Source organism: Gopherus flavomarginatus, chromosome 21, assembly GCF_025201925.1.
Source record: "Gopherus flavomarginatus isolate rGopFla2 chromosome 21, rGopFla2.mat.asm, whole genome shotgun sequence".
NCBI lineage: Eukaryota > Metazoa > Chordata > Testudines > Testudinidae > Gopherus > Gopherus flavomarginatus.
In genome coordinates, this window is record NC_066637.1 from 18668777 (window position 1) to 18693545 (window position 24769).

The 24769-nt window shown below is 49.7% G+C and overlaps 1 protein-coding gene across 4 annotated transcripts in view; it reads right to left on the reverse strand.

Annotated features, from left to right (window-relative positions):
• Positions 1-631: 631 nt before the first annotated feature.
• EPHB2 (EPH receptor B2) overlaps positions 632-24769 on the reverse strand; it is a 268411-nt gene continuing 244273 nt past the window's right edge. For all 4 annotated transcript variants that reach the window (XM_050931188.1, XM_050931186.1, XM_050931187.1 and 1 more), the window contains exons 13-16: positions 17480-17629; positions 11665-11858; positions 9126-9281; positions 632-4774 (exon numbers count right to left, since the gene is read on the reverse strand). In XM_050931188.1, coding sequence (XP_050787145.1) covers positions 4666-4774; positions 9126-9281; positions 11665-11858; positions 17480-17629 — 609 coding nt within the window. In that variant the 3' untranslated portion in view covers positions 632-4665. The remainder of the gene's footprint in view (positions 4775-9125; positions 9282-11664; positions 11859-17479; positions 17630-24769) is intronic.

Here is a 24769-nt window from a genome sequence, read left to right on the forward strand (position 1 = left end):
AGTGAAGCCACCAGGGCTACCCTGGTGTACAAGTGTAAGGGAGAGCGGGAAGATGCCCTTTTACTTGTGCACCACGACAATTAGCTGATACCGTTATACAATGAATTAATGCTGTTCTGAGCAACAGGCACCCAGCTCCTGGGGGTGCCCCATGCAGGCTGCACTAGTCCTGGAAGTTACTGGTCACTATTTGTGGGTGAGTGCTCAGAATACATAAAGAACCTAACTGAGCAGTTCCTCAGCTGGCATCAGTGGGCACAGCCCCTTTGATTTCAGTGGTGTTTGGGCTATTGACAGCAATTGAGACCCACAGTTTCTTATCTTTGAGACATGAGACAAAAAGATGAATCCCTGAATGGCGAACCCCAACGGCCCCTATATCTCCATCCTCCACTGCGGCTGAGAGGAAGCAAGTGTTCATGGCAGAGCTATAATGAAAGTGCTTCCGAGTTTATTTTTCTTTTACTCCAAAGTAGATCTTGGCCGTTAATTCTACTTACAGGGCTGGAGGTGAAAGCTATAAGTTACTTGTTACGTATGACACCCTTGGGATTCTGGTACGCTGGCACCAGCACCCTCCATCCTGCTCTTTCTGGTCCTTGCTGCTCAGTCATGGGATCTGCACCACAGGTGGGTCATAGCTTGACTTTTTTATTGCTATTTTCAACATAACTTTGGAATTCCAACTTAAGTTCTCCTGCCAGACACCATTATTACTGATGCAAGGTGGGCTGTAGCAGCCGGAAGATGGACTGTGAGAAGCTGGAGGAAGAGAACCCTAGATCTGGAAGCTGGCCTGGACGGCTGGAGGGGAACAGCCAAAATTGAAACAAGCTGACTGACAAACTCAGCAAGATGAAATTGTTAAAAGACACACACACACAGACACACACCCCACATTGTGTCACAGTGTCCACATTACTTTTTCACTCGTTACCTGCTCTCTGTATGAAGCTGATTTTTGCCACTAGAAGAATGTTTCATAATAGTATGTTTTACACCCATGAAATGCAATTGTTTGGAAGTCACCCCAGTGGCTCTCTGCTTTCCTGGGAGCAGACCCTAACTCCAGAAGCATTACCAGGCAAAGGGAGGGTGAGGACCATTGGACAGCGGCACCTCACGTCCTCAGGAAGAGCTGGAGAGCTGCAGAGAGAAGTGGTGCATTTCTGGCTCATTCTCTGCTAGTTCCAGATAAGCTGTCACAGTGAAGCCTGGTATTAACAGACTAGAAAACATGCACTTCCTGGACTGACACTGTGTGTGATTTTTGTCCAAGGAAGAAATGAAGCTGCACCTTTCTGCCTTGTACGTGGCTGCCGCAGCCAACTACGGCATCCACTGCTCTGTACAATCCCTTCTTTCACAGTGGGTGGGGTTGGGCAGTTAGATGTGTGCAACGCCCGTTGGCTGGTGAAGAGCAGGTTTAGTGCATCAAGACAGAACGTCGCCCAGTGGACACGATCATAAGTCTCCCCAGAGCCCTGTCCGGCTCTGAGGGCTGCAGCGTGGCCACGACTCCTATTGAGTTCATGGAAGCATGTAATGGGTGGTGCAGAACAGTCAAGCACTGTCTGGGAAAGACAGTGCACGCGCATCATGGGATCATTCCAGATGGTTGCCCCACTGGAATTTGCTGGTGGATTTTCTACAGAGGCAGTTCTCCTCGCGCTCAGAAGCTTTCCTTGTGCACAAAGCAGCTGGCTGGCGATGGCTACACGGCTCAGCACGAGCACCCTCGTCCGATACCTTTGGGCGACACTGAGGAGCTCTCCCATGTTAAAATGTAGCATTTGCAGTGGAAGAGAGAGATGCGGCATGAAAGCATTTCTCTTCGCTGCTGCTCTGCTCACCCATCTATTATAGACTGTGTAGGGAGGCCTCCATTTTCCCAGTACCCCCCCTCACTCCTGGCAAACACTAGGAATGCTCCAGCTGACACCACTGTCTCTTGTGTGCCAGTCCTGTAAAGCTAGACCACACCGTTATCAGGTACGGTGCTTGTTAAGCACACGGCCGGTTTACACACACCTCGGTTGAATACACACATAAAGACTGACTTGACTGCATGTCACAACGCAGTGCAGCCAGCTGACAACCCCAGGAGCCTACAGAACACCTGGCGTTCCTTCAGTCTGCTTCCATTGGTTGTTTCTCACCCCAATCATCAGAGATTGGGCCAAATTCTGCTCTCAGGGAAATCTGGAGCAGGGCCATTCATTTCCGAGTGGCTGCTCTGAATTGACACTGAGGTCACTGAGAACTATGGCCCCCGGTCCACAGCACGGCCCAGTTACAGAGGGGCCCAGAATTCCAGTGACCGTTTGGCTGTCAGACCATGTAAAAACCAGGCCCAGTATCTAGACACATTTCAGATGAACAGACCCTTGAGAGGCAGACTTGGCAGTTCTGGCTCCTCCTGCAGTAGCTGTGCCCCGAACACCCCCGAGAGAACAGAGCTAAGCAGAGGGGTGACCCAAAGCTCATTGGGACCTGTCTCCCAGCCCATGTTTTGTCTCCCGGTCAAATCTTAAGGGGAAAACATTAAGTATTTTGTACAGGGCTTGACAATTTTATAGAGACTCCAGTACAAGCCTGCATGGCGCAGAAGGGTAAGCCGCACACAGGGTTCTATCCACAGCACATGCTTTGCCCTTTTGGCTTTAGCCACTGGAAAATAACCAAGACCAGCTCCGTGTGAACACGTCTTCACGGCACTGTGCCACTGCACAGCAAAGGTGTTCCTGTACGAATGACACGGTGACACCGGGTGCAGCCCGAGGAATGCCGAGTGACACTGCACATGCCCAGGACACAGGGTGATGAAAGCTACAAGAGCAAATCCAAGCGTTTGCTCTCTTGCACTGCCTACGATTTGTCCAGTGGTATGTGCACATACCGGGGGTTTGTTCCGTAACTAAAGCCTCTATGTCAGTTCTTTATAAACCCCCTGACTGACTGGTCGGCCGGTTTGGTCTGAGGAAGGACCTGCCTGCTGTGGCGCCCTTGGCCAACCAGCTTTTGCTGTTTTGGCCTCCCCCAGATGTGGCAGCTGAGAATGAAACCTTTGGCACATGAAGCACCTCCTGAGGCAGGGGGCTGAACATCTGAGTGCATGGCGTTAGGTATCACAGTGAATGATTTACCACCTGGCCTGTGACAGCGTCCCTACTCTGAGAAACCTTATGCCAGGATACTGGCTGCTGCCCCTAGTGCATTCCCCCTCCCTCTCTCTGCTGCATGCACCGCATCTTCTTTTGTCACAGCTGGTAGGACCAGCAAAGCTCTTCGTTTCTCACCTCTCTAAGCAGTCCTGTACCTCCAAAGGGCTCTGATCATGACCTGTGGAATGACCCTTCTTTCCCCATCCACAAACCCCTCCATAACCCTGCCCAGCCCTGCAGCAGCAGCCCCAGCTGGGCAGGTGGTTATTTCAGCCGGACACACGGCAATTATAAACAGCTGTCAGGCAATGGAAATTACAAAATAACAAACGAGCAAAGAGGAGGAAACGTGAATATAAAAAATCTTGTCCTTGGCATATTGTCTAGTCGGTAAGCTGCAATTCTCCTTCCACAGGGAGAAGGTTTAAGTTCTTAAGAGATACGAAGCCTGGAAATGTCAGTTCCTTTTCATAAAAAAACCCAACCAACCAAAAAACAAAATTCATCCCCCAAGGAACAAATAGTTGTAAACAAACAAGGTCAAAGGACAAATCTCCAAACAACGACAACAGAAAAATAAATGGACACGTCAGCATTTGTAATCAAAAACTACTACATACTGTACTTGGGAAGTCTTCTGAGAAAAGGTCATTGGCAACTAGTGAAGCGATCACTAAAAGTCTTGTGCATATGATATGTATGAGACAATGATGCCATTGGAGGGCTGGATGGGCAGACCCCTGGAAAACACGTCACTCACTAAACCGTTCCATGTCAAGAGAAAATAAGAGCTCTAAAAAGGATTGGTTTCCCCATCCCCGACTCCCAATGGGTTCAATGTTCCTTCTCATCTGCAGAAAAAAAGAAGACTCTTCTTGTCTCAGTTTGTTTATTTTACAAAAATCTTCAGCTTTGCAAAAGTTTGCCACTTTACAGATGCGCTTGGTCCATTACAAGGCAAGAACTTCTCAACTCTCTCTCCCCCTGTGATTTGCCAGCTGGGGGCTTTCGGGGATGACTGCTGGCTGCAGGATGTCCCCAGAGTCACCATCCCAAGGGAGAAAAGGAGGAGCGCTTCCCATGTCTTCACTTGGCTTTCATCTCCTTGACAAAGTCTCTTTGCTCCAGAGGCGTCTGAGCCTGCTGAAGCAGCCTTGTGCAAGAAGGAAATGAAAGGATCTGCTCTTTTATCTCCCTTTGGAGACTCCTGTGGATCTCAGAGCCCTTTTCGAAAATGCCATTGCTTTATTATTATTATTTTTAAAAAATATTTCATAGTTTTCCCAAAATATTTGTCTTCCTTGTTCCCTTTTTTCCATTGCTTAAATTCTAGAAGCTCTTGGCAACTTTTTGTTGTCAGGATGTTTCTTCCTGTTGCCACGATCCTTAGAGCAGCTGCCTGTCTCTGGTGAATGCAGAACACTCAAGCACTGGAGCTTGGGCGTACAGGGGCAAAGGGGAGAAGGGCCTTGAGGAAGAGGAGTGTGAGGACGTGTGAACATCAAACCTCCACAGATTGGATCTGATTCATCTGTGCTCGCATCACTTGGATACTGTTCAGAATTTTCTTCTGATGGCCTGCTAAAGTGACCCCGACTCGCAGAATGTCCCTTTGGAATAAAAACAAACACACAATAAAGGCCAGTAAGGAACCCTGTTCAGACACAGAACAAACCCATACGCTGAACATGCATCTGCAGAGCTTTCTTGAGGAAGCTGGGAGTCTTAGGGTTGCTTCTATTAAACTATTACTACTGAAATGTAACAGGTTAAACTGGATTTGGCCTCTCACTCGAGGCCCCAGGTCTTTGTCTGTTTCTAAGTCTCTCCCTAGCCTACTTCTCCTAGCCTCTGCACTTCCTTTTAGATGGCTGCACTATGCCCAGGATGGTCTATGCCACACGCCATATTCAGAACTGACGACTAACAGCTCATTCCCATGTTCAGAACTCAGCAAATCATTGAACTGCAACAAATGACGTGAATTTTGTTGCTGATGAAAGGTGGAGGACTGACAGCCCTGGAGGATAGGTTCAGCAATGGCTATTAGCCAAGATGGTCGGCGATGCAACCCCGTGCTCTGGGTGTCCCTATGCCTCTGTTTGCCAGAAGCTGGGAGTGAACGACAGGGGATGGATCACTCGATAATTGCTCTGTTCTGTTCATTCCCTCTGGGGCACCTGGCATTGGCCATTGTCGGAAGACAGGACACTGTTCTAGATGACCATTGGTCTGAGCCAGTGTGGCCGTTCTTATGTCATCTCTCTCATCACATTTCCGTCTTTCAGTTTTCACATCTGTAACACGGAGATCATGACACTGACCTTTCTTTGCAAGGCACTTTGAGGTCTCTGTATGGAAAGCATGACAGTATCATTCATTTTTATTATCGTCTGGGTATTCATATGGGTCCCATTGCCATAACGTACATGAATCCGACGGAAGCTGCCCCTCAGCTCCATCCCAAGGGATCCTTCTCTAAGATAGTTGGTCTTTTGCCATTTTGCTTCTCTAAGGAGTGCGCCAACAAGGATGGCAAATTAGTGCCAGTGGTGGAGATTTTGTGTGTGGGCACCCAGGACCTTCCCACTAGGACTGGGGCCAGCAGCTCATTTCACACAAGCCGCTGCACAACAGTTGGACAGTAACCACCTGTGGTCACTGCCAAGCTGCTGCATCCCGAGTGGGGGCAAGGAGGCCCTGTCCCCTGGTTAATCTTGTATATTTCTCCTGGCCAGGATTTCCACAGCCTGAACCACTGGCTATTAGGGGACTGGTTTTTATCAGAAAAAGTCATGCTTGTGAATTCTATGGCCCTGGCTCTACACAAGTCCCAGTGAAGCAGGGGGCTGGCACTACGAAGGATGTATTACTATTGGTGGTGAATTCACTGTTGTAAATCAGACGCTCTCCACGGACTGTTGTCACACTACTGCCTGGACATGTAGGGGCCAGCCACAAGTGACAAGGGACTGCAAGACAATTCCTCCAGCACAAGAGCTGCTTGCATTGGCCTTCTGCTACCTCCAGTCACAAGCCAAGGGTGAGTGGGGGCAGGAGAGTCATGTGCCAATAGCAGAGAACGGAGGAGGCTGCCCCACGTTTAAGCAGCCCTGTGCCTGTGCCTTCTGAGACAGCCCTATGTGTGGGACTCCTAACACAGTGGTACCCCAAGGCTCCAGCAGCCCTGGTATTCCCCAGAGTTTCAGACAGCATCCTCTGTGCTACCCTCCAGAAGCAAAGCTGGCTTCTGGGTGGCGGGCTCCGCATGGACCTCCCTCCCCTCCTGCACAGATAGATACTGATGCTCAGGCTCCCAGCACCCTTTATTGCACCACAAGACCCAAAACAGGCTTCTCTAAAACCCTCAGCTCCCAGCTCCCTGCCCACCCTAGTCTCTGCTCTCTTGCTGGAATCTGTGGGGTGGGCAGACTTGCTCAGGGAACTGTCTGCTCTCACCTCTGCTTTCCAGCTGACATGCTGATGAGCAATCTCATTTCCTGCCGTGTTCATAGGGAGAGAAAGGATCTTCCTTTCACAGCGGATTTTGATATTTCAACCTGTGGTTTCATTCTGATTACAAACTAAGCTCCAAAAATTTGAAATTCTCCACAAAAGGGAACGGAGCCTGTCATAAACAGATAGCTAAGGGTTAATGTCTCTTTCACCTGAAGCACCTGACCAGAGGACCAATCAGGAAACCGGATTTTTTCAACTCTGGGTGGAGGGCAGTTTGTGTCTGAGTCTTTTGTCTGTCTGCCTGCTTTCTCTGAGCTTTGGAGAAGCAGTTTCTACTTTCTAGTCTTCTGTTTCTAAGTGTAAGGACAAAGAGATCAGATAGTAAGTTATATGGTTTCTTTTCTTTGGTATTTGCATGAATATAAGTGCTGGAGTGCTTTGATTTGTATTCTTTTTGAATAAGGCTGTTTATTCAATATTCTTTTAAGCAATTGACCCTGTATTGTATCATCTTAATACAGAGAGACCATTTGTATGTATTTTTCTTTCTTTTTATATAAAGCTTTCTTTTAAGACCTGTTGGAGTTTTTCTTTACTTCAGGGAAATTGAGTCTGTACTCACCAGGGAATTGGTGGGAGGAAGAAATCGGGGAGATCTGTGTGTTGGATTTGCTAGCCTGATTTTGCATTCCCTCTGGGGGAATAGGAAAGTACTTTTTGTTTCCAGGATTGGGAACAGAGAGGGGGAGTCACTCTGTGTAGTTTCACAGAGCTTGTGTCTGTGTATCTCTCCAGGAGCACCTGGAGGGGGGAAGGGAAAAAGGATTATTTCCCTTTGTTGTGAGACTCAAGGGATTTGGGTCTTGGGGTCCCCAGGGAAGGTTTTTCAGAGGGACCAGAGTGCCCCAAAACACTCTAATTTTTTGGGTGGTGGCAGCAGGTACCAGGTCCAAGCTGGTAACTAAGCTTGGAGGTTTTCATGCTAACCCCCATATTTTGGACGCTAAGGTCCAAATCTGGGACTAAGGTTATGACAGAGCCACGCTTGCCTCATGGGCTGCTCTAGAGATGTGGACCCTGGGGGTCCGGCTAGGATGCAAGTGGGTTTGCCAGGCTTTCCTGGAGCCATGAAATCTGGAAGCTGCTGAGGACCCAGGAGGCAAACCTGGTGGGGAACTTGGCAGGTTTCAAAACCTGCGTGGGCAAAGTCAGAACTTTGGCAAAACTGAACCAACCCCATGAAATGTTTCAAATTCACTGAATCAGCGACCAGCTCTGTATATACGGTCACCTGCAGATTCCCTGCCCAGCGACATGGAGAAGGCCGAATTTGGATATTGGACATGCTGCGAAGACCAGTCACCTGTTCGGCAGAGCTTTGGGGTCAGAGTGCTGACACCATGTGCCTCAGCTTGTCGACCAGTGCTCCTTCCCTACCCAGAGCCTCCCTCTCGCCCTCCTTCTGCTGCTCTGATTGTCCTAGGGCACCTGTTACTGCCGTTTCTAAGCTCCGCCTGTAGGCTTCTTAAGCCATCTCTAGCAGTCCGTGGAGCTGCTGTGGAAACATGGACACACTCAGAACGGTCCTATGGATATTTCCAGGCAAAGAACAAAAAGAAAAAACCCCGAACAGAAAGGTCAGTTTGGCTGGTTGGCTGGATGGGTTTCGACTGAGCATCAGCTGTAAGTGTGCTCACCTGCAGGCTGCCCTGCCCCAGACCCATAAGAAAACAAAGCATTCCAGTGCTTACCGACAGCTTTACCGCATGGGTCATTAATTCCACTGTCTCCGGCAGGGCCTCCAAAGTTTGATGCACCTAGCCACAAATCTTTTAATAGACGTATCGAGGCCCTAAGGGATTCCAGCAGCCTGCAGTCCACTGGAGCTGGCATTTCAGCAGCCTGCTCGTCTCTGGAGAGCCTACTCCATTTTTGTTACTGTTGGATGGGGGTTGGGGGAATACCATTGTTTCTAAGGTGTTCAGGGTTATTTGGAATGAACGGGAGACCATCCTGGCTCTCAGAGTCCTTTTTCAGGGAGCGACTTGTATGCAATATGCACATGCTTGTCAGCAATGAATCCACTGGGGTCATGGCATCCCAAAGTGCCCTCCAGTGGCAGGGGAACTGCCTGGTGCCTGCCTGTAATCTTTACTGTTTCCCCTTGACATTGTTGTGCTAGTTATGGGGTTTGGAGAGCCCCATACAGAACTGCATCTTCATAGGAGGGAGAAAACCAATCGGACAGCAGGGAGACGAATGGTGTAGAAATATCTACTAGACAGATACTCAGCCCACGGATTAAAGAGGAAAGGCGGGACTGGAAAAGATTAGAAATGACGGGGGGGGGGTTTCTTTTCTTTTTCAGGCAAAAAATTATTAATATTGCATAACAATAAGATTAATATAAAGCTCAGAAACCTCAAATCTGAAAATGGCCAATTGTCGCAAGATCCCTGAGGTCTTTGCTTCTGTTTTGTGACTACTGCTCTTGGCACTTACTCCATGGTCATCTGTGACACCACGTCAAAGGTGGTAAAGCCGGCACTGGCAAAGTTCTCCTTGTACTGGCCCATCTTGATGGCATCCAGCCATTCATCCACTGTGTTGAAACTGGTGTAATCGGGGATTGTGCGGTCCAGTAAAGGGAGGTTAATCCTGAAAGAGAGAGACAGAAAATGAGCAGAAGTTAGTGGCACCCTGTGAGGGGCTTTCTTTACCCTTTGGTGGCTGTGGAAGATGGGGCAAACCCTGGAACGCACCTGCAGCAAGTTCATTCACCGTCTGTCCCTGTGTAGATGACTTTACCCAAGTGTGGAACAACTGTACAGAGTGAGTTTGTGGGGCTGGATAAAATCTTACCCTTCCCTCCCCCTAGCAGCTCAAATCTAGATTGATCATAGGGAACAAATATTTAACAATGGCCTCTTTAATCTAACAGAGAAACATGTAACATGATGGAACATAATGGCTGGAAGCTGAAGCTAGAACAATTCAGACTGGACATAAGATGTAACAGTGAGAGTAATTAACCCCCACTGCAACAATTTACCAAGAGTTATGGTGAATTCTTCATCACTGATCCTTTTAAAATCAAGACTGGATTTTTTTCTACACAATGTGCTCTAGGAATTATTTGGGCAATGACCTATGATGTGTGTTATACAGAGGGTTAGAGAAGATGACAGAACAAGGAGCAATGGTCTCAAGTTGCAGTGGGGGAGGTTTAGGTTGGATATTAGGAAACACTGTTTCACTAGGAGGGTGGTGAAGCACTGGAATGGGTTCTCTAGGGAGGTGGTGGAATCTCCTTCCTTGGAGGTTTTAAGGTCAGGCTTGACAAAGCCCTGGCTGGGATGATTTAGTTGGGGATTGGTCCTGCTTTGAGTCCTGGTCCTGGACCAACCTTGGTCCTGGTTGGACTAGATGACCTCCTGAGGTCCCTTCTGACCCTGATATTCTGTGATTACAGGGGTCTCTTCTGGCTTTGTAATCAACAACTCTATTAATCTAAGCATATGATGGGGATCTGGATGCTAGCCCCAGTTCTACCACTGATTTACTATGTGGTTGTGGGTATATTGCTTCCCTTCTCTTTCTCAATTTTCCCATCTGTGAAATGAGGACAATAGTACTGAACTCTTGGGTGGGGGGAGGGGTGTCGAGAGGTATGTCTGCACAGGGCTCTGGGGAGCTCTGCTCAGAGGAGCAGTAGAAATGAATACAATTGTTATACCCCTAAAGAGGATCCCTAGTTTTACTTGTAACAAAGCAGACCTGTGAGGATAACAATTCATGGCAAGTCAGTAGCATCTGCAAAGTCACTCACATCCTACTGCTTACCCACACTTCCGTCTCCTGTCTACACAGTATCTTGTGGCTCCAGCACCCTCTTTCTAGCTCTTCACAGATGTATTTGTCAGAGCAGCGAGGCTGCACTTGACTGTATGCTGGTGCCAGCCTATGATGCTATCTGTGGGGCTGTGGCTGCGTTAAGCCAGCTCCCCTCAGGGCCAATCGCTAACGAGCACTGGTATTGCAGGGCTGCAGATGTCCTCAGCTCATTAAGGCCTCACTCTCTTTGTTTTGCTCTGAGAAGAGGCCAAGTGCCTGTAACGTCTGTATTATTCCTGACAAACAGATCTGCCTGGGAAGTGCCAAAGTCTGTTTGCCCCTTCAGGGAGCCTGGGGAGGTTAAGTGGGTAGGTGGCACTGAGGAGGACTAGCCAAGCACTTCCTCCCAGGGATGGGAGCTGGGGGCTCTTGGGGTACAGGGAAGAAGGAAAAAACAAAAGTGAGGGAGCTGCAGAAGTCCCAAACGGCAACTGGAACGCTCTAGCTCCTCGACTGAACCAGCTCAGGTTTCCTCCTGGGTCTTGCCCAGCTCAGACCTCCGTGCCAACCTCCCTCTCCTGTCCAAACAAGACATCCAGCCTCAATATCAGCTGCTCCCTCATGACACAAAATCAGAGTCGGGAAAGTTCTGTTATTTCCCTTCTCCTTGTCAGCTTTTTGCAAACCCACCCCGTTATCAAGGGCCTTTCGTCTTGCACCTGGGCCGTGACAGGTTGAAAAGGCAGCACGCTGCCACAAACGGTATCTGGATTCCTGACACTGCACGCGTCTCCTCCCCAGGATATCTTCTACGCATGCTCACCAGGAACTCGGGCCATGTAATGGATCCATTGCTTGGCAAAGGCCAGTGTCTGGACTAGAACCTGGGTCCTTGGTTTTCTAAGAGAGCTTAAAAATGCTGCCCAGTGAGCTGAAGCCTGTGGAAACCTCCTTCTATTCTCCCAGTTTTCTGTAACGCATGGCTCAGGACATGTTATAGAGGAGGTCACGTGCACTGTTAATCCTGGCCAAAGGGAGGTGCATCTGCTCCACTCACCGGAAGGCATCGCTACCTGTAGATAATGGAAATGGCCAGGCATACCTTCAGCTGAATGTCTGAGATTTCAGTCTGGTGTGGACACGGTACCTGCCATCGATGGAGTTCTGTTTGAAAGAGAAGCTCCAAGGTGACAGAAGAGATACTTACCCGGAGGAGAGGGGTGCCATGGCTTTCAGGCTATTGGGGTTTCGGATCATTTTGTCTAACGTGTTGACAATCTGCCCGAATTTGGGCCTGTGGTTCCGGTCCTTCTGCCAACAGTCGAGCATTAGCTGGTGCAAGGCGTTGGGGCAGTCCATGGGAGGGGGCAGCCGATAATCCTGCTCTATCGCATTTATCACCTGCAAGACAAGCCACAGCGACAAGGTCAGTGCAGTGGGAGTAGCCAGGAGGAGTGGGACAGTGCAAATATCATGTGCCAAGGAAGTGCCCGCTGAGTTCGCATTGTTCATCACCTCGTCTTCAGGGAGTGACAGGCATGGACAGCCTCAGACCACAGGGGCTGAGGTCCCTCTGTCGCACTGAATCACCTGTGACATACCTCTGCTAGCACGAGCAGGCCAGTTATTGTCATGGTAATGACATCTAGGGTGGGAAGGAAACAAAGGAAACACCTGGTTTGCTCCCTGGCCCCATCCACTGAACAGAGCCTGAGGTGCAGACCTGGGTTACTGATGGGGCAGCTCTGCCACATGTCCCCTCCCCTCCTGGTAGTGTTTTCTGCTCCCTCCATCCTAATGGTCCCCAGCCTTTCTGTGCAGCGGTGCCACTTTATCAGACTGGGCTGTACTGACCATTCAGCTGTGTGCACTTCGGGTATGTCCACACTGCAGCTAGACGCCCATGGCTGGCCCATGCCAGCCAACTCAGAGGCTGTGGGGCTGGCTTGTGGGGCTCAGGCTGGATCCTGAGCTCTAGGACCCTGTGGGATGAGAGGGTCCCAGAGCAAGGGCTGCAGCCTGAGCCTGGCAGTCTACACGGCAATGAAACAGCCCTGCAGCCCGAGCCCTCTGGCACGGTCCAGCCACAGGTTGTTATTCGCAGTGTAGACACACCCGAAGCTCCAACGTGGGTAACAGAATGGGCAGGGGGAGGATGCAGTGGGTCACCCACGGAGCAGAGGCTAGAAAACCTGTCACAAAAGCCTGCAAGAACACAGCTGGCAGATTGGCTCGTGCTTAGGAGCTGCTGCTCGGTTGCCTCTTTGGCTTCTCCATGTGCCCATGTCTGCCTGGGGGATGCTGGGCCTCTCCGTGCATATACTGGACCTACATGCATCCCCAGACCCAGCAGGCCTTCCCCTAGGAACATCCTGCCCCTTTCCTCTGCCACCACTGGCAGTGTCCGGCACCTGGCCAGGGTGACGCGGGTGCACAGGAATAAGGAGGCTGCTCTAACGCGGTGTGGTCTGCTCAGAGGGCAGCCTGTTCCTCTCACAGCTGTGCAGCGAGAAAGGCTTCTGGGAAGCTCTCCTGTCTCAACCCCCCGGGGCGTCCCCTGGGTTGTGGTCTGGGGCATAGCACTAGCTGGTCACCGACATGACCCGAAGAGGAGACAAAGCGGTGGGCACTACAGAGCAGGCTGCTCTGGATCCGGAGAAGAGCCCCTGGTGCCGACCAAAAGAAATGTCAGTGTCTCAGAGCCTGCAGTCAGCTACTGCACTTGCCTAGCAGTGAGAAAGAAGGAGGAGCTCACCCCAGAGGTGACAATGGAAAGGTCACGCACCTAACGCTAAGGATTGTTTAGCTGCGTGAGAACAGCAACTCGCCATATACAATGCAACTCATTCCCTGCTCTGGAGAGAGGCCCTGAATGAGAACAACAGGGATACAGCAAGTCAGGATTCAGGCACAGCCATGTGGGGAGCCCAGAACTGGAGGAGCAGTGGAAGGGTGGGAGATCAGGTCCAAGGTACAGGGTCAAATACGCGTGTGCATGCATTGATCTGCAAGATAAGGCTTGGAAGAGCAGGGGCTGCCAGTCATAACTGAAGGGCATTGGCAGAGCTGGAGGTGTGTAAGGGGAATCCAGAGCTGGAATAGCAGGCAGGATGGAGGGGTACCACGGAGCTGCACATCTCTGTGTTGAGCCAAGGACTGGAATAGCAGGGGGGCTGCCAGGCAGCACTGAGGGGCATTGGCAGAGCCCTGGGCTGGGTGCAAGGTGGGGCTGAGGTGCATGGACAGGGCTGCATGCAGGGAGAGTTCAGCGCTCACTACAATGCTGCTGGGACATGCCTTCTGTCCTCACAAGGGCTAAACTGTGTCTGGGTCCCACAAGCCCCTCGCCCACCATTCCAAGAGGCAGCACTGGCCGGTGTGAGGAGGTGCCCACTCAGCCTGTCCAGGTCTAACCTGAGGAATCACTAGTGGGCTCTAGGCTCCTGGTCAGGGGCTGGAGAAAACCCTCTCCTGAGAGATGTGAACTGTCCCCTCTCCCCACTCTCTCTCCAGCCGAGACAGAAAGGAGGGAAGGGGGTGCATGGGGCTGAGGACAGTCATCACACAGGCATCAGGCTCTTGGATCTGGCATTGACCCAGCAAATCCCTAGTAAAGCACTGGCCCAGCTGCCAGCCCTGAGCTCTCTGCCTCATCTCATCTTCCTGGCTCCTCCCAGCTCTCACAAGGCTAATCTGCAGTGGGCAGACAGCACGTTTTCAGCTCACGTGAAGGATCTCTAGCAATTTGGAGCAACGTCTCAGGTTTTGAAGTTTGTTGCTATCTGCACTGGAATGAAAGCCAAATCTTTTGACTGGAGCTGCAGTCTCGCTTTGGGAAGATTTTTTGGGTCCAGGGCTTCACGGTCACTTCTGACCAGACAGACACTAACTCAGGCGCTGGCCTGGGATGTGGCAGACCCAGCTCCAAAGGTCTACTCGGCTGGGTTCAGATCACAGCTTTTGTCACGGATTATGCTGAGTTGGGCTGAGCAGCCTTGGTCTCCCACGCCCAAGGCCAGTGCCCCAACCACAAGGCTATAGCCTGGTCAGAAGTGAGTCACCTCTGACTGCCAGAACTTGGGACTGGACAACAGGGGTTGGCTCACTCAACAATTGCCCTGTTCAGATCATTCCCTCTGAAGCACTTGGCATTGGCCACTGTCAGAGACCAGATATTGGGTTAGATGGACCACTGGTCTGACCCAGTCTGCCTGTTCTTGAGTTCTTATAGAGCTCTGGACTGGTGAAAACTGACATGCCTCTGAACAATGTTTTGGCTTTGCCAAAAATATTCCGACCAGCTCTGCGCCCATCCCTCAGCAGGTGAGAGGCAGGAAGGGAGCAGGGGTCTCTCTCCCTGGGAAGGAGGGCTGTGGCCTCCAGACATAACGGAGTTCTTGTGAGCACCTACACTGAGGAAGAGGTTCCCAGGCACTCTCCAGGATGGTTGTGGCCCAGGGAGAGGGAAATGCCGGGCATAGAAGGACGTGTTGGATCGTGCAGTTGGACATTGGTTACACCAGTGTTAACTGGGAAGCCATTTGCAGTGCACAACAAATACCACTTTACCAAGTCTGACTTACGAACAATGCTATGTATCCTTAAGTGCCACTTGTTGATGCTCTTTCTATTAGCTAATTACACATTCCCATATCTACAGATAACTCTCCTGGGACACCCCCAAGGGGGAGTGTTTGGTGAACTATTCTGTCCAGAAGAGAGGAACTGGGGGAGTGGCTGCATTTCCCCAATGAGGAGGTGTAAATCACAGCTATGTGCCTGCACTGGGATAAGGGGGCAGAGCCCAGGGGAATCTCCAGGTCCCAGAGTAAGTGACACACACACTGGGGCCTGCATCTTGCACTAATGCCCGTTTGCCCGCCAAGGATGGAAGCAGCTGACTGCATACATCAATCTGCCGTCACCAGCCAGAATTACTGCCAGCTCGTGCAGAGTGTAGGGTATAAGAATGGCCTGGGAGGAACGGCTCTGCGAATGGGTTTAGCAGGAAAAGGACAGGCCTGGGGCTCCCACAGAAGGCCAGTCGAGTCCTGATGCTCGCGGTGAGGGAATGTCCCAGGCCAGAAGGCCTTTACAGCGGCGAATAATTCCATTCTCCGGTGCTCTGTGCAGGGGATCTCCTGATCTTCAGCGTCATTGCCTGGCAGTGACTGTCCCCAGCTGCGGATCCTTCACAAGGCAGAGCCTTATTGCGAAGCCCATGCTAGTTCCCGGGAGCTGATGGGTCTCAGTACAGGATTAGACTCTCCTGCGCCTCCCAGGAGGGAAGAAGGGGCAAGGCAGCTGTGATGGGGTTTATGGTAAGAGGAGTGGTGGAGTAGCGTGGGCCAAGACGACCTGGCCCTCAGCAGCTGCCCGGCATGTTCCCTAGGGAGGACGGGCTTAAAGGGAGCTCCGGCATGGGGGAGGAGAGTCGCTGCAGCTGCTGAGGCAGAACTATCTACAGGGGAAGGACAGGGCTGCCAACTTTCTAACTGCACAAAACCGAATGCCCTCGCCCCACCCCCTGTGCCCCCTGCCCTGCCCCACCCCTTCTCAGAGGCCCCGCACCCACTCCCTCCATTGCTTGCTCTCCCTCATTCTCACTCACTTTCACTGGTCTGGGGCAGGTATGCGGGAGAGGGGGTGGGCTTTGGGGTGGAGGTGAAGGGTTTGGGGTGCAGCAGGAGGCTGGGGCCGAGGGGTTCGGAGTGATGGAATGGGCTCAGAGCTGGGGCAGGGGGTTAGGGTTAGGGTGTGGGCTCTGAGGTGGGGCCAGGGATGAGGAGTTTGGGGTGCAGAAGAGGGTACAGGCTCTGGGAGAAAGTGTGGGTGTGGGAGTGGGCTCAGGGCTGGGATGGGGAGCAGGAAGGGATGCGGGCTCCAGGAGGGAGTTTCGGTGCGGGAGAGGCATCAGGGCTGGGGCAGGGGGTTGGGGGGCAGGGTGTGGGCTTCAAAAGGGGGCTCAGGGCTGGGATGGGGGATGGGGTGCCAGAGGAGGTGAGGGGTGCAGGCTCTGGGAGGGAGTTAGGGTGCGGGAGGGGGTTCTGACCTGGGGCAGGGGTTCAGGGTGTGGGAGGGGGTTCGGGGTGCGGGCTCCAGCCGGATGGTGCTTACCACAGGTGGTTGCTGCTCAGCAGTGCAGCAGGGCTAAGACTGGCTCCACGCCCGCCCTGGCTCCGCACGGCTCCTGGAAGCAGCCACCATATCCGGCTCCTAGGCACAGAGCAGCCAGGGGCTCTGCGTGGTGCCCACACCCGCAAGCACTGCCTCCGCAGCTCTGATTGGCCGCAGTTCCCAGCCAACGGGAGCTCAGGGCAGGGGCAGCATGTACCGAGGAGCCGGACATGGCGGCTGCTTCCGGGGAGCGGCACAGAGCCAGGACAGGCAGGAGCCTGCCTTAGCGCCGCTGCACTGCTGACCGGACTTTTAGTGGGCTGGTCAGCGGTGCCGACCGAAGCCATCAGGGTCCCTTTTCAACCCGGTGTTCCGGCTGAAAACTGGACGTCTGGCAACCCGAACCATGACTGTGAGTAAGACTTGGCTGGGATCACCCTCCCCTCAGACCAGGGGGACCCACAATTGGACTCTGAGGGTGAGCTGGGAAGCAGCTGCCCCCCTCCCCGAATGAAGCCCCGAACTAATGAGATTTGGGCTGCCTATGGGAGATCCCCCCGCACCGAAAGTGCCCCCTCTCACCTCTGACATGCTCCCTACTCTAGAGCTTGCCAGGGAGAGCAGTTTAGGATGCTTTTGTCGGCCCTATGCTACTTCTGAGCTGGAGGAATTCTCCTCTGTCCCCATGTATCTCCTCTATGGCTCCTGCACCTAGGCTGAGTGAAGGTCAGAGCCAGCCCTATTGTCTCTACCAAAGGATTTGGCCATGAAGATAACTCTCATGGCCAGAGAATCCCCCCAGCACGCTACAGACTAAGTTCAGCCAGAACCACGTAGGGTTCTTTGCCTTTTCCATGCCTACGGCTGATTTCAATGTTTCCACCACCTCTCTCTTGATAACTTACATCTTGATTGGTCATATCCCAGTAGGGCCGCTCCCCATAGGACATCACCTCCCACATGACTATGCCATAGCTCCACACGTCGCTGGCTGAGGTGAATTTCCTATACTGAATTGCTTCGGGCGCCGTCCACCGGATTGGGATCTTCCCACCCTGCAGGCAAGGAACAGAGAGAAGGAGAGTGAAAGAAAGAAAGAAGGATGCGATCTGGAGTATTTGCATACAATGAACCGGTGAAATGGAGCCGCTGGGCCTGATAACTAGAATTCTGAGCAATGAAATGACTAATGTGCCAGACTTCCTCGACCAGAATTTACCCCTCTCCACACTTACACAAATCAGTGCTCCTATGCAGGGTTAGACAAGGACTGTCCTTTTGAAACCAGTGGACATGAATCAATGTATTCCTCCCTGTCTTGCAAGAAGGATGAAGCCTGGAGCTGCTCTGACTCTGCAGGCTGCCTACAAACAGCTGTGATCTCTGGACTCCTGCAATACCTAAGGCCTGTTGTGCCAATAGATTCATTTGAAGAAAAATTAGTATGTAAAAATATGGAGAATCCTGAGTTTCTCTCCATCCTCTTGCTGTCAGCTAGTTATCCCAGTGGAAGGATAAAAGCAGATATTTAAAAGATGTCCTGTTTAATTGTTCAAGATTTTTGGAATGCATGATACTCCTGGAGCTAGAGTTCCCATGCTGGAAGATTTGTGGCTATCTTTTTATTATATGGGGTCCTATAGGCCCAGATTCTGTTGTTACCCTCATGTAAACAGAGTAAATGCATTGGAGTCACGATTGGTTTAAGTTGGTTGAAGTGAGACAGAACTGGCCCATGTGAAGAATTACCTACTGCCTCTTACTAGGGGTCCTGTTAGGTGAAACAGCCTCAGACCACTACAGATGCTAGACACAGTAACTGTACAATTACCCCAAATACCCATTGTGGCCTGATCAGACACACTGAACTTCAGATAAAATGAGAAGCTTTCCGGATCGGGCTTGAGCAGAGAAGGTGCCCCAAGAGGGACTGGATGCAGTGTGAGTGCTCAAGGACCCAGGCTGGGAACAAGGAAGTTCCAGAGGCCTAGACAGAGAACTTCATCCTAGCATCTTCCAGCCATACCAGGCAAATACTATTGGCCAGCACTGCGTTCCTGTAAAACACAACACTCCTCTCTGCAGGGCAGGTGACATTCCCATGCTTCAGGGCTGTTGTTACAAGCAGAGTCACCCTGGTCCCAATTCATGTCCATTTTAGAACTTCTCCGAGCCAGCTGTTACGTGTGCCAGGAGCAGAGCCGGCTTTAGGAAGTGCGGGGCCCAATTCAAACAGTTTCGATGGGGCCCCGGCAGGGAAGACAAAAAAAAAAACAAAACCAGAAACAAGTAAAAAAAAAACATGTGGGACTTGTACTCACCGGGCGGTGCTCCGAGTCTTTGGCGGCACTTCGGCGGTGGGTCCTTCACTCGCTCCAGATGTTCGGTGGCACTGAAGGACCTGCTGCCGAAGTGCCGCCGAAGACAAGGAACAAGCAAAGGACCCACCGCCGAAGTGCTGCTGAAGACCCGGAGCGCCGCCAGGTGAGTAAAAATTAAAAAGGCGCCGCTAGCCAGGGAAGAGATTCTCACTGGGCGCAGGGCCCTCTTAGGCGCGGGGCCGAATTCGGAGGAATTGGTGGAATTGGCCTAAAGCCGGCCCTGGCCAGGAGGTGATGGCACACAGGCGTGGGGTGTGCATGTGCTATCCCTCTCCCTTCCGACAGGCCTGCTCCTCATGGTGCGCCAGCCACGCAGAGCAGGAGAGCATGGCAACGAACGGGGGCATGAACCATTGCCCCAAGTGAGAGCATTTCCCTGAACCGCTACCGTGGAAACCACTCACCCTTACAGGGGTGGGCCCAGAATTCATGATCGGATGCAAGTCCACTTAGCCCAGGTCTGATCCGCTGCCCTGTGCTCACATCTCTACAGAAAGGGAAACAGGCCTTGCTTACACTAGCTAGGAAAGAGTCCCAATCGCTGGCGGTCTTCTGAATGTCTCTGGTAATCAGACCCTTCAGCTGTCTCTCTTGCTGCATGAGAGGCATCACAGGGAGTAGTAACACTCCCCAAAATCTGAATGGATGGAACGGTTCCTGCTACAAAGGCAGATGGTTACAACCATGGCCACCTCCTCTAAAAAACTGTTGCTGGATCGCTCCTTGAAGAAGAGAGTGAAAGAGGAGCTGTGACTCTAACTGCAGGTCTTCGCTACCCGCCGGATCGGTGGGTAGGGATCGATCTATTGGGGGTCAATTTATCACATCTCGTCTAGACGCGGATAAATTGGTCCCTGAACGCGCTCCCCGTCGACTCCGGAACTCCAGCTCTCGAGAGGCAGAAGCGGAGTCGACAGGGGAGCGGCAACGGTCGACTCACTGCCATCCTCACGGCCAGGTAAATCGACCTAAGATATGCTGACTTCTTATCGTATCTTAGGTCGACCCACTTCAATGTAGACCAGGGCTAAGACTGGATTGGCACCTGAAGTCAGCGGGAAGGATCTATTCGTGATGGTGCTTACAGGTACTAACAATGCTGCTTCACGCAATACTGCCCCACTATACATGGCTTCAGGGAACTCAGAAGCATGGTGAAGGAGAGGAATGTCCACATGGTCTTCTCAGAGATCTTTCCTGTCCTAGGAGCGAAGGAAGATGAAAGGCAGAAGATTCTGGAAGTGAATCACTGGCTAGGTAAGTGGTGGAGGGTGGAGGGCTTGGGTTTTGTGGCACATTTTTCTACCTTCTGTGGAAGAGGGGCCTATATAGTTTGGATGGCCTCCAGCTGAGTAGAAGGGGAACCAATCCTCAAGGGGACAGGCTGGCTTCAGTAGCCAGGAGGATGTTAACTAGTAACAAAAGGGGAGGAACAAATGAATATTCATTCAGCACAAAACCAAGAGGTTGAGAACAAAATCAGTCATGACACCAAAGGACACGAAGAGGAGAAATTCCTGAATTGCCTATACACCAATGCTAGGAACCTGGGCAATAAGCAGGAGGAATCTGAATTGCTCATTTATGAGCATAAATTTGATTTAATTGGCATTACTGAAATCTTGTGGGGTGATTCACATAATTGGAATGTTAAAAATCAATGGTTATAACCTATTTATGAAGGCTCATAGGAGATGGGGAGTGGCATTCTATATAAACAACGACATTACACCTGTTTCAGAGACACTGATGACTTGAAAGCAATTATTTTGAATGTTTATGGATCAATGGTCTAACAGATAAAGCACAAGATGGGGGTACTAATTGGTGTCTGCTACAGGCCACCAATGCACAGTAGAGAACAAGATGATTGCCTCCTTAACCACTTATATATAATGTATAGGAAAAAAACCTGTGGTGTCATGGGGGACTTCAATCTGAGTGATGGAAGGATAAACAAATGTAGATCTGGGATTAGAGTTTTTGACTTCTGGAGGGCTAATTTTAAAGAGTTAAGGAAATTAGTTAGGGAAGTGGATTGGACAGAGGAATTAGTGGATTTAAATGCGGAGGAGGCCTGGAATTACTTTAAGTCACAGCTGCGGAGACTGTCGGAAGCCTGCATCCCGAGAAAGGGGAAAAAAACCATGGGCAGGAGTTGTAGGCCAAACTGGATGAGCAAGCAACTCAGAGAGGGGATTAGACAAAAGCAGAAAGCTTACAGGGAGTGGAAGAAAGGCAGGATCAGTAAGGAAAGCTACCTTGGTGAGGTCAGAACATGTAGGGATAAAGTGAGGAAGGCTAAAAGCCGCATTGAACTGGAACTTGCAAAGGGAATCAGAACCAATAGTAAAAGGTTCTACAGCCACATAAATAAGAAGAAAACAAAGAAAGAAGAAGTGGGGCCGCTATACACTGAGGATGGAATGGAGGTTAAGGATAACCTAGGCATGGCCCAACATCTAAACAAGTACTTTGCCTCAGTTTTTAATAAGACTAGTGAGGAACCTTGCAATGATGGAGGGATGATAAACGGGAATGTGGATATGGAAGTGGATATTACCGCAACTGAGGTAGAGGCCGTACTTGAACAGCTCGATGGGACGAAGTCGGAGGGCCCGGACAATCTCCATCCGAGGATATTAAAGGAACTGGCGCATGAAATTGCGAGCCCGTTAGCGAGAATTTTTAAGCAATCAACGAACTCGGGAGTTGTGCCATATGACTGGAGGATTGCTAATGTAGTTCCTATTTTTAAGAAAGGGAATAAGAGTGATCCGGGTAATTATAGGCCTGTTAGCTTGACATCTGTAGTATGTAAGGTCTTGGAAAAAATTTTAAGGGAGAAAGTAGTTAAGGACATAGAGGTCAATGGTAATTGGGACGAATTGCAACACGGATTTACTAAAGGTAGATCGTGTCAAACCAATCTGATCTCCTTCTTTGAGAAGGTGACGGATTACTTAGATAAAGGAAATGTGGTAGATATAATTTACCTAGATTTCAGTAAGGTGTTCGACACGGTTCCGCACGGGGAGCTGTTAGTTAAATTGGAAAAGATGGGAATGAATATGAAAGTTGTAAGGTGGATAAGGAACTGGTTAAAGGGGAGACTCCAGAGGGTCGTATTGAAAGGTGAACTGTCAGGCTGGAAGGAGGTCACTAGTGGAGTCCCTCAAGGATCGGTTTTGGGACCGATCTTATTTAACCTTTTTATTACTGACCTTGGCACAAAGAGCGGGAATGTGCTACTAAAGTTTGCGGATGACACGAAGCTGGAGGGTATTGCTAACACGGAGAAGGACAGGGATACTATTCAGGAAGATCTGAACCACCTTGTAAACTGGAGTAATAGAAATAGGATGAAATACAATAGTGAAAAGTGCAAGGTCATGCATTTAGGAATTAATAATAAGAATTTTGGATATACGTTGGGGGCGCATCAGTTGGAAGCGACGGAGGAGGAGAAGGACCTTGGGGTACTGGTTGATAGCAGGATGACTATGAGTCGCCAATGTGATACGGCTGTTAAAAAAGCAAATGCGATTTTGGGATGCATCAGGCGGGGTATTTCCTGCAAGGATAAGGAGGTGTTAGTACCGTTATATAAGGCGTTGGTGAGACCCCATCTGGAATACTGTGTGCAGTTCTGGCATCCCATGTTCAAGAAGGATGAATTCAAACTGGAACAGGTTCAGAGACGGGCTACAAGAATGATCCGAGGAATGGAAAAACTGCCTTATGAAAGGAGACTCAAAGAGCTTGGCTTGTTTAGCCTGGCCAAAAGAAGGCTGAGGGGGGATATGCTCGCTCTATATAAATATATCAAGGGGGTTAACATTAGGGAGGGAGAGGAATTATTTAAGTTTAGTACTAATGTAGGCACGAGGACGAATGGGTATAAACTGGATATTAGGAAGTTTAGACTTGAAATTAGACGAAGGTTTCTGACCATTAGGGGAGTGAAGTTCTGGAACAGCCTTCCGAGGGAAGTAGTAGGGGCAAAAGACTTTCCTGGCTTTAAGACAAAGCTTGATAAGTATATGGAGGGGATGTTATGATAGGATCATTAATTTGGGCAATTGATCTTGAATTACCACCAGACAGGTCTGCTCAATGGTCTGCGGGGAGATGTTGGATGGGATGGGTACTGAGTTGCTGCAGAGAATTCCTTCTTGGGTGCTGGCTGGTGACTCTTGCCCACCTGCTCAGGGTTTAGCTGATCGCCATATTTGGGGTCGGGAAGGAATTTTCCTCCAGGGCGGATTGGCAGGTGCCCTGGAGGTTTTTTGCCTTCCCCTGCAGCGTGGGGCACGGGTTGCTTGCTGGTGGTTTCTCTGCAGCTTGAGGTCTTCCAACCATTTTTGAGGATTTCAATAACTCGGTCCTGGGATAGGGGTTGTTATAAAATTGGATGGGTGGGGTTCTGTGGCCTGCCTTGTGCAGGAGGTCAGACTAGATGATCAGATTGGTCCCTTCTGACCTATGAGTCTATGTATGCTGGAGATTTCATTCTTCCAGTAGTAAAACATCCTTGGAATTTCTCAATATTATAGATGACAATTTCCTGTCTCAAAAAAGTGTTGCATCCACCATGAACACATCCTATATTAGGCCTTATTTTGACAGATAATGAGGAACTGATCACAGAACTAAACATTAGTGGTAGCTTAGGTGCAGTTGATCATGGATTGATTATATTTGTTATGTGCAAACAGAATAAAGTCAAAATTCCTATAGTTGAGGCTTTAAAAGGGCCAATTTCACAAAGCTGAAAACACTTATGAGACAAATCAAGTTGGGAGAAAAACATTAAATAGAAAAATGTGAATGATAATTGGGAATTGTTTGAAAATATTTTACTAGATGCCAAAAAGCCAACAATCTCACTATCTAGAAGAAAGTTCACACTGGTTAAATAAACAGACTGGCTTAGAGGGGAAGAGAAATCAGATATAAAAACCCCATCTAAAACAAGTGGAAGGAAAGGAAGTTGATAGTAATGAATATAAATCAGAATTTAAGAATTGTAGAAAACTGATAAAGGAAGCAAAGGATACAAGCACTCTATAGTCAACAAAGTTAAGGACAAGAAGAAGTTTTTGAAGTATACTAGGAACAAAATGAATCCTGACAATGGGTATAGGAAGATTACTAGATGGAAATGGTAGAATTGTCAATAATAACGCAGAAAAAGCAAAAAAGTGTTCAATAAATATTTCTGTTCAGAATTTGGAAAATATCCAGACGATACAGCTATAACAGAGGAAGATAATGAAATACTTCCCATTCCAATAGTAACTAAGGAGGATATTAAACAGCAGTACTAAAGCTAGACATTTAAAAATCAGCAGGTCTTGATACCTTACATCCAAAAGGAACTTCCTGAACCGTAAACGTTGATTTTCAATGTACTGGGGAAATGGGGAAGTTCTGGAAAAAGCTAACGTGGGGCCAATATGTAAAAGGAATTAAGAGGATGAAACACTCCAGGAGCTCAGTCTGATTATCTTATCAAAGAGAAGGTTAAGAGCTGATTTGATCACAGTCTATATTTAACTATATGGGGAACATAAACTTGGTAATCACAGGCTTTTCACTCTAGCAGGCAAAGATATAACAAGGTTTAATGGCTCAGAGTTGAAGCTAGAAAAATTCAGACAGGAAATAAGGCACATGTTTTTAACAGTGAGGGTAATTAACTACTGGAATAATTTACCAAGGGCTGGGGTGGATATTCCCTCACTGGAAAATTTTACATCAAGATTGGATGTCTTTTCTAAAACAGATGATTTAATTCAAACAGGAATTAAT